We start from the raw sequence: 13,477 nt of genomic DNA, 5'->3' as shown, positions 1-13,477 counted from the left end.
CCGTCCAGTGGGATTCCAGACTCCGCCCCTCCTTGGACAGTTTTCTGACTTGATCCTTTCAAGTTGGCAATGTCCCGCCAGCCACTCGGCCAGTCCACGGCCCCGGCATCGCAGCCAGCCAGCCACTCTGCGCCTCTCTGCCGCACCCGGCATGCGGCCCAATCGGAAGTGCGGCAACTCCACCACACTCCGCCCCCCCCCTCGGCCAGGCACAGCCGCCAACCCTTTCAACCCCGGGCCAGGAGCGACTGCCATTGGACCCTGATTCACCCCGCGGCAGGCAGAGAGAAGAAGCTGCACTCACCACGACGACGACGTGGTAGTGCATTTGATATTCATCTCGCTCTCTCTCTCTCGCACAGCAGACTGCACTGCAGCACTCCTCCACTGCAGCACAGCTCAAGGGAAGCTTTCGCCTACCTTTCTTTACCCCACACACACACACAGCTTCCCCAGTCCAGTCCAGCCTACGCACTGAGGTGACCTTTTATTTCAGCCGAGCCGAGCCCTTACAAACAAACTTCTCGCTCCGACCAAGCTTGGCAACCCGCCTTCTCGGCAGCTGCTTTCATCAGCTCTTCTCACTCCCCTGACTTTTCGCCTACATCTTGAGAGCAGTGCCATTGACAAATACACGGCTTTACACATACAGACACACAATGGATCAACGCGTTAGAGTGAATATTCATTCGTTGTGTGAAGGGGGGGGGGGGGGGGTTTCAAGAGTGAGGAAGCGCGCTTGTGACAACAATTCGAGTGGGATGGGGGTTATTGGATGGGGAGGTCGATTCGAGGGGAGCAAATAGCTGACAGCTTCGCCAAGTTCAAGACCACAGTGGCCACCACTACCACAATCGTGTCATGTGGATGTGAGAGGGTCACTGCAGCATAACGACTAGACAAGTCTGCATCTAGTAAGTCTACTGCATCTACTGGTGGCAGGTTCGCTGGTCACAGTGTCCGCTCGGGTCGGGGGACTTGGTTGTACCACCTCCCTCCTTACGGGCCTCGACTGGAAATGCCACAGAGTAAGTGGAGAGTGCAGGAGGGGGGCACAGAGATGATGGGTCAGCGAGACCTCATTTGGGATCGGGCAGAGAGTACAGAGTACCACTCCTTTTTCACCTCGACCTCCCTCGACTTACTGGAGGCACTGTCAATGGGAGCGGCCATGGAGCCTACAATGGCCAGGAGGGCCACGATGAGGATGCTTCGGAAGGACACGAACATAATGTTGGTGGTTGGGTGATTGGATTCGGGTTGGGATTGGGATTGGGATTGGGGAGATGGAACAAGAGCGTGGTGTGATGGTGTGATGAGGAGAGGATGGACTCAAGAGGCGGCCTCTTTATACGTCTGCCTGCCTCTGCTGCAATCACCAGGACCTATCCCCCCTCCCTCTTCAAAAGAAAGAGCATCCCGAGGGAGGAACCGATTTGGTACCTGAAAACACATCGATACATGCGTGAGTGCATACATACCTACATACATACATCGATTCGAGTCTGCAAGGACCTCACAGCCTTCGCCGACGTTGCTCTCGGATTCGAATTCAGTCTCGGCGAACAACCCGAATCGGTTTACACTCACCACCATTCACGAGTCAGTCGGCAAAGTGGACTGACTGGGCTGGACCGGTGAAGAGCGCAGAGAAAGAAGTGTATACCTTTTGCACCATCTCACCTCACCTCGGTGCAGCTCGGCTTAGTCTGACCAGTGGCGTGGGCGCAATATGGAGAACCAGCTCAAGTCTCAGGAACGTAGAGGAGAAATCGCCGAGAAGAGGCATTCGGTTCAACTGTCTCTCCCCATCCCGACCGCCTTCTCCCTCACCACTCTACTCGAGCAAGGAGCTCCGGAGGTTCGCGGCGCGTAGATTGATCTTCCCTGCGCAACAGTGCAGTGCAGTGCAGTGCAGTACAAGGGGTAGCGAGGGAGTGGTTTTGCTCTTACGACCTCGCCGAGGGGAGTCCTAGCGAAGCTCTGCTCATTCGGGAATTTGAGCCAGTCAAGGAATGGGCGTGCGGTTGCTGTCCTCAGAGTTCTCCTTGGTTCGACGAAGACCCATCGGTAAAGTGCAAGGTGTGAATGCTTGGAGATTTCCGTGAAAGAACAGCGAGGGAGAGACGAGACGGGACGAAGGGAGAGAGGGATGACGCCATTGCGAGGACTTTGCCCACTAGAGCAAGCCAAGTGCGCTCGCCAGGACCACCTTTCCAACCAGGCCAATCTTCTCAACGCTGTACCCCTCCCTCAACACCATATCACCACTGTTATGATACTTGTCGTCCAGAATTGGGCCGTTCCTCTCAAAGACCCACGTAGCAGGATATCCTGCCTCCCAGAAACTCTGATGATCCGAGCAGCAAGCTGGTGTGAAGCCTACTAGCAGCTCAGGCACGTACAGCTGGGCTGTTGCCCAGATGTAGTGCGTAGCAGATGTGGTGGCTAGCTTATCTGGGAAGGCTAGCTGAACAGGCTCAGAGGGCGATTGAAAGCCAATCATGTCCGTCTGCAAGGCCAGACGCAGCGTTGTAGAGCGATACAGCGTTGAGGCAGCAGGCGAGTAGACTTTGGAGCCTTCCCGAAGAGCAGCGGCCAGAGCTGTAGCGTAGTGCTTTGAGCCGACGAGGCCTTGCTCCTCGCCAGAGAAGAAGACGAGCTGTAGCTCCCGCCGGCGTAGACCAGAGGGAAGCTTACCCTGTGCTCGAGAGCGGAGAGATGCTTGATCGGCAGCAATCTTCTCCCCTAGGATGCGGCTGATGGCCAACAGCATTGTCGAGCCACTGCCGTCATCGTTGCCGCCAGGCGCTCTGGGATTACCGAAAGATCCTCGAGAATCATAGTGAGCACTCAGCAGGATCGCTCCCTCCTGGTAATCGGCGTCCTCGTCGACCCCCTCGTCTTGCCCAGGAATGACGCAGACGACATTGGGGCTGAAGTTTCCCTCGCCGTAGACTTCCAGCTCGCATCTCGCCCCCTGAACTTGACCTAGGGCTTCACGCATCTGCGCAAGTATCCACTGGCTAGCGAGCCTGCAGCCGTACGTAGCGGAATGACGAGAAGGCCACCTCTGCTCAAATGAGATCAGAGACTGATCTTCGCCTGACAATGTCGTCGCCGTCTTGTTGAGTGATGCTACCGACAAGTGATGTGAGCGGAGCCACTTCGAGGTACTTGCCAGAAGACTCGGCGTGGGGAATTTTGGTTCGTCTTTGCCTTGCGTTCGTGTGGGCAACTGCGTCTCTGGTGTGATGAGGAAGGCTTGAGTGAAGCGTGGCAGGTGAAGATCGAGGGTGGAGAGCCGGGATGGTGGTACGGACAGAAGAGCGCTGCTGGAGCCGAAGATAGCGATGATGTCGATGGAGGACTTAGCCGGAGGGCTGAAGACGTGTTGCGCAACGTGGGGAGAGTGCAGCAGCTGGCTAGCTGTCCTCTCAGTTCCTGCAAGTGACCACTTGAGGTGCTCTTCCCAGCTGCCGCCCTGAGCACCAGCATCCTCTTGAGCCTCCAGGGCCGCATCCACGACTTCTCTAGTGACCCAGAGCAGATGACTCTCTCCCTCTTGGCGAATGCCTGCAGGAAGAAGCACCTCCCTCCAGTGCAACGAGGAAGCAGTGTCACTGTCATCTATGCGGAGGACGGCCGTGCCATCGTAGTGCGGCACGGTAGCTATGACACCTTCTGCGTGAGACAGACCTGTGGATTGGCCTGGTTGTGTCGTTTGTACCCATAGTCTCTGGCCGGAGCTTGTGTGGAGTAGGGCGGCTTGCGCACTCAAAGCTGCCAGCATGAGCAGCGATGCTGCACAGAGGAGTCGGTTGGTCACGACCATTGCGACGCTGGAGATGTGGGTGGAGAGGAGAGAGAGTCGTATCTGCACTGATTAGACCTCTTTCTTGTGCTCGGCCCTGCTCCTGTGTGGTGCCGAAGAGAAGGAAGATGGCGTGACCGAGGTGTTGGTCAATCAGTCCGCCTTAGGGGTTTCTGGGTGCAGCCGACGGTCGAGCTGGACGGAAGTGGCTCGGGCGCACGGCCGCGACGCGCTCCTCTTCCCGTCATCGGAATCGGCATTTTGCGCTGCGTCGGCCAAGATCTCGACGTTGAACTCGACCTCGACCTCTACTCTTACCTTGACCTTTACAGAGATGCCTCGCCATTGCATATGAACCGCCTGGACAGTCATGCCGTTCATGGCGAACTTTACGCTGGACCGTCGGCGGCAGGTTCATACCTGAAAGGGATCCCCTCACCTAATGTCCCCGAGGACGATGCCAACGCGAGCACAGCTACTTTGCCCTCGTCTCCTCGCTGGCCATTAGAGCATATCAGCATCTTCGTTCCTGAAGACCTTCATCGTATTCGATCGCACAGAGCTGGCTCTGCCTCGCCCCCGCAGGCTCAACTTCTCCTCACGGGATGGGCTGCTCGGGGAGGACCAGGAGAGGTGCTCATCGTCATTTGCGACAGCATCACACCTCAACAGGCTGCTGAGAGGGGACTCGAGTCTGTTGATCATCTGCGAGGGGCGTTCGGACTGGTCGGAACATTGAAGATGGCTCAGTCGGGAGTTGGTCCGTTGCCCAAGAGAGCAGACGCCAAGGGCAAAGGCAAAGAACGTAGCACAGAGTTAGAAGAAGGAATCTGGATACATGCTACTGCACAGCTACGGCCCCGTAGGGGTAGGTCTGCCTGGTCAGGCTGCAGTATCGATATCTCGAGGTCAGTAGACACTGCAGCTCGTGAACATCACAAAGTAAGGGTCAGGCTGACTCTCAAGGACTTTGCCCATTTGCTGTACCAGTGTCTCTCTGTTTGAAGGCGGTCAAGATGCTGCTTCCCACAGGCCTGCCATATCACTCATTTCCTTCCAGCCTCCTCGTCCCTCTTCACTGAGATTTCTCTCCCTCGAGCCTCTGTCCGCCCAGTCGGTTCATAACAATGCGGGCACAGAGGCAGAGGATCTGGGCGCCAAGTTGGAAATGCTCATTGCAACTCGAACACACCGATGGTTCGAAGTCACCGGGGGCTTTGCAAATTGTGGTGGTCCCGGCAATGGTCTACGGCAGGCCGTAGAGTTCATTAATGCTTGCCAGCAGTACCGCACTCACTGGAAAGGGTCAAGTCAGTGCGCTTTACTAGAGAAGCCTGGTCCGTCTGTGGCTCGACGCATCACCTCCTACTTCGCCCTATCACTCGCCTCTGGTGCCGGAGTCATCAGACCGCTGCTTGTCAAGCGATTCGCAAGCCTTCCAACTCTCAGTTCTATTTCTAGAACCGCTGCGCAACTCTCACATCGGCTCAACCAGGTTGGCTCCCTCCCATCCTCAGCGGCCGAGCTCCGTCGCCTACGTCGGCACGACCGAGTTCCTATCCGGTACATAGCAGCCCGCTATATCAGTGTTTGGAACGGCCTTTGGCTAGTCATGAACGATTTGATACTGGGATGGGCAGTAGGGAGCATCCTCTGCGACCATCACGCATCGATTGCCGCAAAGGTGACCACTACATTTGAAACGCTTCTCGGCGATTGGTTGCTGTCGGCGCTAAGATGGCTCGATGACTGGCCGGGTGGACTCAAGCTCAACACTGAGCTCAGCGCATTCTACACGGACATGTACTCCGGCTTGGTCTCCCTCTTTCAAGCCATGGTCCTCTCACCCCTGTTGAGCAGTCTGCCAAGTCTGATCCTCTACATAGGCCAAGCCAGCAAGCTCCTCGGGCTCTCTGGTACCATCTGCCTCCTCTCCGACGTCCTCACCTTCTCCACAATGCACATCAGCGCACTACATACCTTATCGCGTACTCAGTATCGGGCCACCTTACATCTCCTCTCATTTCTCCTCTTTCTTTTCCGAGGAAAGAAGCGCAACATTCTCCTCGGCTCGCGCTCAGGCTCGAGCTCTGCCGCATCGTACGAGCTGGATCAGCTGCTCCTGGGCACCATTCTCTTCACACTCGTCCTCTTCCTCTCGCCTACCATCATCGTCTATCACGCCCTCTTCGCGTCTGCAAAGATTGCCCAAGAGATCTTGATTGAGGGTATTCTGGGAGTCGCGGTGCAAGGCCTGAACGCGCTGCCCCTCTTTGCAGTCTTGCTGCTGCTGAAGGATAAGCAGAGAGTTCCCGGAGGAGTCATCGTGGAGAGTGTACAGGATGAGGATCTGGGTAGTGAGAATGAGGTGCAGGGTCAAGGGCTGCTCGTGGCGAGGTACAGGTTGAGATCCCGGCCTCTATCGTTTTGGGAGGTGATCACGACTACCAAGGACGACAATGCCGTTGCCGAAGATGAGGGTGGGTCAAGGAGATTGCCAGGCAAGTCGCTTCGTGCACTCCCGACGATGGTTGCGGCAGTCTGTACAGGTCAAGAGATCAAGTGGAGAGGCTGAGAGCCTCCACCAGGTTGGGCTGAGGATCCTTCTGTCACGAATTAGGAGTCTTCAATGTACATAAGGTTGCGTTCATTTTGCAGCTCCTCACTCCTCCATAGCAGCGACAGGGGTATCCATGCCCGCTACTGCCCCTCCCTCCTCCTGCTCATCGTCCTCATCATCATCATCCTCATCCGGCTCCACCTCCACAAGTCGATCTTCACCCTCCCTAATCGCCCTCTCCTTTTCTCCAGTACGCTTTGCCCACTCTCGAATTCTAGCACCAAACACACCCGCTACGCCCTTTGCAGCCAATGCATCCCACACTTTAACTTCCCCACCCGAGCCACCAGCAGCAATTGTGAGTGGTTCATCAGGGGAAAAGGAGGCGGTGAAGATTTTCCCTGCTTCTAGGTCACGACTGGTGACGAGGGTAATGGCTCGCTTGTTTTTGCTGGGCAGTGTGGAAGAGTCCTCTTCGATGTTCCACAGCTTCACCGTTCGGTCCAGACCGGCAGTGAGGAGACAGCCTTGGATTTGCACAGAGACGTCTAGCGAGGTACAGGCCGTCTGGTGCGCAGATAGAGTCCAGATGGGCGAGGTGGCCTTGGAGGGGTCGAAGACGTTGTAGGCCTGTACGAGTCCAGTGTCGAGGGCGACGAGGAGCTGACCGGCCTTCCAAGGGTTCCACTTCAGCTTCTCCACTTCGCCTGAAACCTTGATGCTCGTCACCTTGTCGGGCGTCCGCACGTCCCAGACCTTCACAAAACCGTCGTAGCCGCCCGATGCTAGTACACTGCGTGGGTTGCTATCCGACTCGACAGCTTCCGGTACAGCCGTACCAGAGGTGTTCCAGGCTACCGACTGTACCTTGTCCTGATGCACTTCGAAGGATCGGATGGCATTCAGTCCACCATGTTCAGCAGGTGCGGTATTCAGGTCCCAGAGCTTGATGGTGGTATCCGCCGAGGAAGTGACGAGGAGATTGGGAGCAAAAGTGTTCCACGAGATTGAAAGGACTGCATCGGTGTGGTGAAGCGGCGAGATGGGCCTAGTGGCAGCTATCCTCTTCTTCTTCTTGCCCGTACCCTTCTTCTTTGCTTGCTTCTCCCAGTCTTTGCTCGCAGCTCGATCACCCAGCACGACATCGGGGACGAGCGCATCGATGACGTCCATGTCCCAGACTTCTACCTCTGGCTCCATCGTAGAGACTGCCAAGTAGTTGCCCGTCTTGGCCGAGGAAGGGGCAGAGGACCCGCACTGGCCCACCCACTCTAGGCAGAGGGGAAACGAGGGCAAGAGGAGATCGTGATGGACATAGAGAGAAGCGCTGCCGGAGGCTTCTGTCTCGTCTGCTTCCGCATTGGCATAAACGTATGCCTCGATCATGGATACCTCGTCCTCCGTCTTTGCCGAGATGACGAGATTGTCCGTCGGTAGAACTTCCAGTGCTTCCCTCTCCTCATTCTCGTCCTCTGCGTCATCTTTCAGAGTGATGTAGGGATCCTCGTCGTTTGACTTGTAGAATTGTAGACCCCTGATGTTGGAAAAAGCCCCCATGGCCATGCCCTTCGATTCCTCTTCGTCATATGTATCCAGATTGTACTTTGCCAGATCGTCCGCTTCATGAGTGGGAGGTGCAGGTGTTGTATCACCATCCTCGTCCATGCTCTGATCTTGATTCTTAGTATCCACCCAATGCGATTCGTTTACCTCTTCCTCTCCATCTGCAACTTCATCTCCGTCCTCTCCCTGCTGCTGTCCCATCAGCAACGCCTCCTTCTTTGCCTCTTCAAGCTGGCTCTGTGCATCTCCAAATTCGAGGGATGTGAGCTTCTGAACACGTTCCAGCTCAGCTTCGTCGGTGATGTTGAACCTTCGGGGCTGCCGGGCAGCTGAACCCTTGCGTACCCATACGAGGGAGGAGATCATTGTACAAGCAAGCAAGCAAGGTAGCAAGCGAGCACGACTGGGGATGGGGATCGGGGATGATGGGCTGCGAAGGTGGACTGGTAGGAAGGACCGAGAGCGGAAGTGGCCTTGCTTCTCTCTGCACTGCGCCTCTGTGCCAAAATTCTGCCTGGAAAATTGTTCGCGCACCAACCGCCGACGGAAAGGGGACGAGGCAGAGGCGAGCGTACAGGCAGCCAAGGCAAGACTGTACACCAAGACGAAGAGACAGGGACCGGCAGTTGGGGAATGGTGGGCGATGATTGTGAGAATGTTTAGAAATACATAGTGGGCCGGTATGCGCAACTCTCCTTCCCCTGGCACAGCGTGCATCTTCACTTGACGCCTGGCAAGTCAATCCCGACGGAGTACTGCAGAAGTAAATGTGCAAGCATGGCGGCAAGTCAGCAATCGGTAGCCAGCGCGAGTGCCACAAAAGCTCCTCCTTCTCTACGACATCTGCACTCACGTTCTCCAGATCAGTATCGGGTTCCATCTGTCCCGTCTTTTTGTTCCTCCGTGCAGCAAAGAAGGTATAGCTCAACACCACGTCCTTGACATCGCGCACGTTCGGATCGTCGAGGAAGTCATTGTCGATGAAGAAGAAGACGGGCAAGTCTACCTCTTCGCCAGCTAGAAGTCTTTGCTCTTCGAAGCAGAAGCACTCCACTTTGGAAAAGTAGGGCGCGATCTGTAAAGCGGGAGCGCGGAGATGGGTGGCAGGGGTGAGCTTGATATTCAAGACTCTTCGCATGCTCGCCACCGTCTTACTCACCCTGTCTGGCGCAACGTTATAGGTAGCGATACCAATAATGTCCTTCTTGCTCCTACTCTTGGCAGTAAAGAACGCCAGTGCCGTCTCACCGGGGATGACAAAGATCTCCTCTTGTGACGGCTTAAAGGACCAGGGCAGCTCATCACTGCAGTCTGTATTGAATGTGACTCGTATCCTTTCTGCCGTCGTACTGCTAGGCACCAGTCTAGAAGGCTCGAACTTTCCCATTCCCACCTTTGGAGCACCTCCGAAACCTGTAGCGGAGCAAAATGCCCGATAGAGAGGAACAGCTGCATATGTGAGACCTACTGCAAAGATGATTGTTGCGAGCGAGTAGTAGGCTAGAGAGCGGTTGCGCTGCGAGTAGTGAGCCTGCTGAGCTTGTGATTGAAGGCGGCTCAGCTCTGCAGCTGTTAAAGGAGCTCGGGTCGCAGGCTGTTTCGAGGGGTCTAAGGGAGGTTCTGTGGGAGGTCCTTTAGTGCTGCTCGAGGCAAATCGACCCATTGCGAAGCTGAGGGCAGGAAGCCGCGGCGGCGGCAGAGTCCTTGAGAGCATGCCTCGAGGCGAGAGAGGCCCATTGCTCTTTGTATGGTAGCCGGCGAGGGGCGCAGTAGCTAGCGAAGTCGGCCTCTTGCTTGAGCCGGGTACGCCCAGGCGGAAGCCGCTCAATAACGAGTGGCAAGGCGGCTTTGAGCTTGGGCGAGCTAGCGAGGTACGAGCCGCCAGCGCCACTTGCAGACACAAAGGCGACGGCCGAGGGATCATGTTCTCCTCACAAGGTGGGCAAGTGAGATGCTAGTCCTGTGGTCAGTGGTCAAATGGCGTGTACGGAAGGAGGTCCGCGAGGCGAGCCGAGAAGGAATGAGGTCTGACGCCCGGAAGCTGACGTAAGCAAGGTGAGCGGTCGGGTAAATTATTGCACTCGGAAAGAGCGAAGGACAGGAATATCTGCTCCTGCCAAGGCTTGTGAGGTACATCTTGCAGCGACACCATGTCTTCTCATATCAGGGCGGCAGACTCACCTTCGCCTCCTTCCCTGAATCTCTTTGAAGAGCCGGCCGACTATCGACCCTCGACGCCTCCTCCTCAGACGGTCAGGGTGCCATACGACTTTACCGGCTCTGCCTCTTCCACCAGCCTTTCCTCCTCGGATCCACAGAGCACCTCATCAGATGCGCAATCTACCGACCTGACAATACACCTCCTAGGTTCTCATCCGCTCTGGGGTCATCACATATGGAATGCCTCCCTTGACTTGTCGCGCTACCTTCAGTCACATGCTGCCTCCCTCCTTCATGGCAAGTCGGTGCTTGAGCTGGGCGCAGCAGCAGGCATACCTAGCATCGTAGCGGCAAGAGAGGGAGCAGCAGTCGTAGTAGCCAGCGACTACCCGGAACAGCCTTTGATTGATGTGCTCAAGCGGAACCTTGATGAGAACACTGCTGGGTCGGTCTCGTCTGGCTGTGTAGTCGCTGCACAGGGCTATCTATGGGGTGCCAGTGTGGAGCCTCTCCAGGTACATCTGCCTGCTGGCCAAGACGGGTACGATCTCCTGCTACTTTCCGATCTGATCTTCAACCATCAGGCCCACGATGCTCTCCTCGATACCATGAACCAAGCCCTCTCCCGCCAGAACGCTCGGCCGTCCGTGCTGCCTCCCGACACACATCCGAGCCGCCTACAGGACGATGCTTCCCATCCCGACTTTCCTGACAAGCTACCCTTTGGCGAGCTCACTACTGCTGCTCCTGATGGACCATGCGTGCTCGTCTTCTTCACCAGCCACCGCCCGCATCTGGCCCACAAGGACATGGAGTTCTTTCGCAAGGCGGAAGCGACAGGGAAGTGGAGTGTGGAAAGGGTAGGGAGGTGGAAGAGGGAGGTGAGTAGACGACAAATGCCATTGCTGACATTCTTAGATATCCAGGTATAACGAATGGAGACTGACTCGAATACCCTCACATCTCCGCTTTCCTCCAGCCGATGTTCCCTACCGACCCTGGGTCCGCTTTCGTGCGAGGTACAGTGCACGGTTTCAGGCTCTTTCGGACGGGTGCGGATGTAGCAAGATAGAAGATACCAAAGTGCAAGGGTGACGATGATCGATTGAATATTCATGCCAAAAGTTTGGACAGCAGAAACGAAGTGAGGAGTGAAGCAGAAGAAAGAAGGTGACAGTAGGAAGATTTGACGCGCAAGAGACAAGCGCCGGCCTGGTGCTCAATCAATAGCTTGGGCCGCCCTCGAATTCGACTCGAATATGCGGCGGAATGGGTGACGAGTGGTGCAGGTCAAACGGGACAGCTACCGCCCAAGAAAGGCGACAAGTCCGCGCAGAAACATCTGATGGAGGAGATTAAGAAGCCTCATTTCCCCAGGCAGGGAAAGGGGGAGCGCTGGTCCCGTCGCAAGATTGTTGGACTAGGAAAGGGTTGCTGTCCTGGGATCCACCGGCAATCTTGGTGCCAGTAGGGTCCGTCACAGTCAGGGTGTAGGTTCCAGGCCCGTAGGCGTTTCGCCAAAGAATACGAAGCGGGTAGTACTCGCCCGCCTGAAGCGTCACCGTGTAAGGTGCGGGATTGTCCGTAGTACACCATCGGCCGTAGGTGCCGGCATTGTCAAAGGTGTAACCGCTGTAGGCATCGTCACCGACCCAGACTGCCACGACGTCGTCGGAATTGGATAGAGCAAAGGTGTAAGTTCCAGTCAAGGGAGCGAAGAGGTATGACTTGGCCCCGACCAGGAAGTAAGCACTTGAAAGCTGTTGATTGGAGTCATAAGGGTACCAGTACTTCTCGTTCCATGAGTCCGTGTATTGATAAGCAAAGTCAACAGCGGTACCCTCCGCAAGGGGCGTCGTTGAGCTGACGTAGTCGGTATCGAGCACATTGCCCTCACAAGTTTGAGTTGGGTCTACTTGTTCGTACCAGTAGGCCCACTGCATACCTGCGTTACCGCAGCTTTGGTCCGGTGTAGGCTCTGGAAGAACGACGGTCGAGGTTGAAGGGTCCTTTACCGTCGTTGTCGCAGTGGCAGTGGTCGTAGTCTGCGATGTGGCAGTGTCTGTGACGGTGAGTGCGGCAGAGGCTGTAGAAGTGGCGGCTTTCGCAGTACTCTTGTAAACTGATTGGGAGGGACGGGGAGAGCAGAAGTCAGTACCTCGCAGAGCTTCAAGAACGTGTGCCTAGGACGAATCGGCACTCACCTCGTCCAGGGAGGGTGGAAGTCTTGGTCTTCGTGACAATCTTGGTGTACCGCGTCGTACCGTAGAGGAGTTCGAGGCAGGCTTCAGTTAGGAGATGATCCGGATAATACCTGACTTTCTTGGGCTTGGTAATGGAGCGCTTCTGGGCAACAAAGCTGCCTTCGTAACTCGTCGTTGTGGCTGCATAATCCACATCGGTGATGTAGCTCGTTTCGAGACTAGTCTTGGTGATGGTGACTTCGGTGTTGACAGTCTCAGTCTGCGTCACGGTGCTCGTAGGCGTGACTGTTGACATGGTCTTGGGACCATTGACAGTGCGGGTCGAGACTACCGTGATCAAGCTGGTCTTTGGCTCACGGGGACCGAGCCATCGCCTGCAGAAGTGATACTCGCCGCGCAGGAGGATGCGGGCTTGATCGAGTTGAACCGAACTTTGGAGAGCAATATTACCTTGAGAGCCCACAGCTGCTGCAGAGACTCCTAGTAGACTACTCGAGGAGGCCAGAAGGGCAAGGGCGACAGTGGCAACGGTGAGTCGCATGATGGAGATGGGGATCCAAGGTGGAAGATGAGGAGGTAGGGAGGCAATGATCTACAGGTGTACGAAGAGCAGGGTTCACCATAGCTGCCTCGCTTTGCTCTTAAGTATGCTGCTCCTTTCATCTCGCAGATTCACTTTTTCCTACCCAATGGTCGTTCGACGATGATCTTGGATGTTACTTGATCCATGTCGTATCTACCCGCTGAACGTGAAGGCGACGCACCACGTCTTCTGCAGAAGGTTGTCAGACTCGCGACCATTCCTTCAAACGGTGTGCCGCTTTGAGTGGCGCGGGTAGGGAGAATCTGCTTCCCACATCCTCTGACCAGAACGCTGGGTGGGAGAGACGTGCCACACCTGGTACCGCGTTGCGAAAGAGCAGATCAGATTAAGCTCCAATGCTCTGAGCGGCTTACCTCCCGACGACCATGGAAGCAAGGCCCGATAACGGCAGATGCGTTTTAGAGGTGGCGCATGGCTTGCGGGGCAAAATATTTCGCCTGCCATCACGGAGCTGTCAGACGCCGAGCTTAATACCATCGGAGTTCGCAAATTCCATTTGGAGGCAAAGCAGACCGAACCTTCTTGTGCGCTTGTAACAGAAGGTTCAACATACTCGAGCACTGGTGCAAGGC

At 55.9% G+C, this 13,477-nt stretch overlaps 7 protein-coding genes across 7 annotated transcripts; 3 read left to right on the top strand and 4 right to left on the bottom strand.

Moving 5' to 3' along the window:
• Positions 1–7: 7 nt before the first annotated feature.
• BCV69DRAFT_199796 (hypothetical protein) lies at positions 8–683 on the top strand. Its single transcript, XM_025489669.1, has one exon. It carries the CDS (start codon positions 70–72, stop codon positions 481–483), a length of 414 nt encoding a protein of 137 aa, XP_025347966.1. The 5' UTR covers positions 8–69; the 3' UTR covers positions 484–683.
• Positions 684–2,179: 1,496 nt separating this feature from the next.
• On the bottom strand, positions 2,180–3,793 carry BCV69DRAFT_249206 (Zn-dependent exopeptidase; the record flags this gene model as incomplete). Its single annotated transcript, XM_025490332.1, has 1 exon — positions 2,180–3,793. One exon carries the CDS (start codon positions 3,791–3,793, stop codon positions 2,180–2,182), a length of 1,614 nt encoding a protein of 537 aa, XP_025347965.1.
• Positions 3,794–4,165: 372 nt separating this feature from the next.
• On the top strand, positions 4,166–6,389 carry BCV69DRAFT_299279 (Gpi1-domain-containing protein; the record flags this gene model as incomplete). Its single annotated transcript, XM_025494312.1, has 2 exons — positions 4,166–4,722; positions 4,805–6,389. The coding sequence occupies 2 exons, from the start codon at positions 4,166–4,168 to the stop codon at positions 6,387–6,389; spliced, it is 2,142 nt and encodes a 713-aa protein (XP_025347964.1).
• On the bottom strand, positions 6,152–8,388 carry BCV69DRAFT_283020 (WD40 repeat-like protein). The gene has a single exon (XM_025492561.1). The coding sequence runs from the start codon at positions 8,301–8,303 to the stop codon at positions 6,477–6,479; it is 1,827 nt and encodes a 608-aa protein (XP_025347963.1). The 5' UTR covers positions 8,304–8,388; the 3' UTR covers positions 6,152–6,476.
• Positions 8,389–8,461: 73 nt separating this feature from the next.
• Positions 8,462–9,917, bottom strand: BCV69DRAFT_283019 (hypothetical protein). Its single transcript, XM_025492560.1, has 3 exons — positions 9,097–9,917; positions 8,791–9,012; positions 8,462–8,692 (listed from the first exon to the last, which is right to left on the bottom strand). The coding sequence occupies exons 1-3, from the start codon at positions 9,859–9,861 to the stop codon at positions 8,657–8,659; spliced, it is 1,023 nt and encodes a 340-aa protein (XP_025347962.1). The 5' UTR covers positions 9,862–9,917; the 3' UTR covers positions 8,462–8,656.
• Positions 9,918–10,087: 170 nt separating this feature from the next.
• Positions 10,088–11,169, top strand: BCV69DRAFT_249125 (hypothetical protein; the record flags this gene model as incomplete). Its single annotated transcript, XM_025490328.1, has 2 exons — positions 10,088–10,978; positions 11,077–11,169. 2 exons carry the CDS (start codon positions 10,088–10,090, stop codon positions 11,167–11,169), a joined length of 984 nt encoding a protein of 327 aa, XP_025347961.1.
• Positions 11,170–11,240: 71 nt separating this feature from the next.
• BCV69DRAFT_199692 (hypothetical protein) lies at positions 11,241–13,069 on the bottom strand. The gene is made up of 2 exons (XM_025489668.1): positions 12,302–13,069; positions 11,241–12,219 (listed from the first exon to the last, which is right to left on the bottom strand). The coding sequence occupies exons 1-2, from the start codon at positions 12,840–12,842 to the stop codon at positions 11,453–11,455; spliced, it is 1,308 nt and encodes a 435-aa protein (XP_025347960.1). The 5' UTR covers positions 12,843–13,069; the 3' UTR covers positions 11,241–11,452.
• Positions 13,070–13,477: the final 408 nt, after the last annotated feature.

This window comes from Pseudomicrostroma glucosiphilum (genome assembly GCF_003144135.1).
Source record: "Pseudomicrostroma glucosiphilum strain MCA 4718 unplaced genomic scaffold BCV69scaffold_7, whole genome shotgun sequence".
In the NCBI taxonomy this organism is placed as follows: domain Eukaryota; kingdom Fungi; phylum Basidiomycota; class Exobasidiomycetes; order Microstromatales; family Microstromataceae; genus Microstroma; species Microstroma glucosiphilum.
This window is presented reverse-complemented; position numbering and strand designations above follow the sequence as displayed.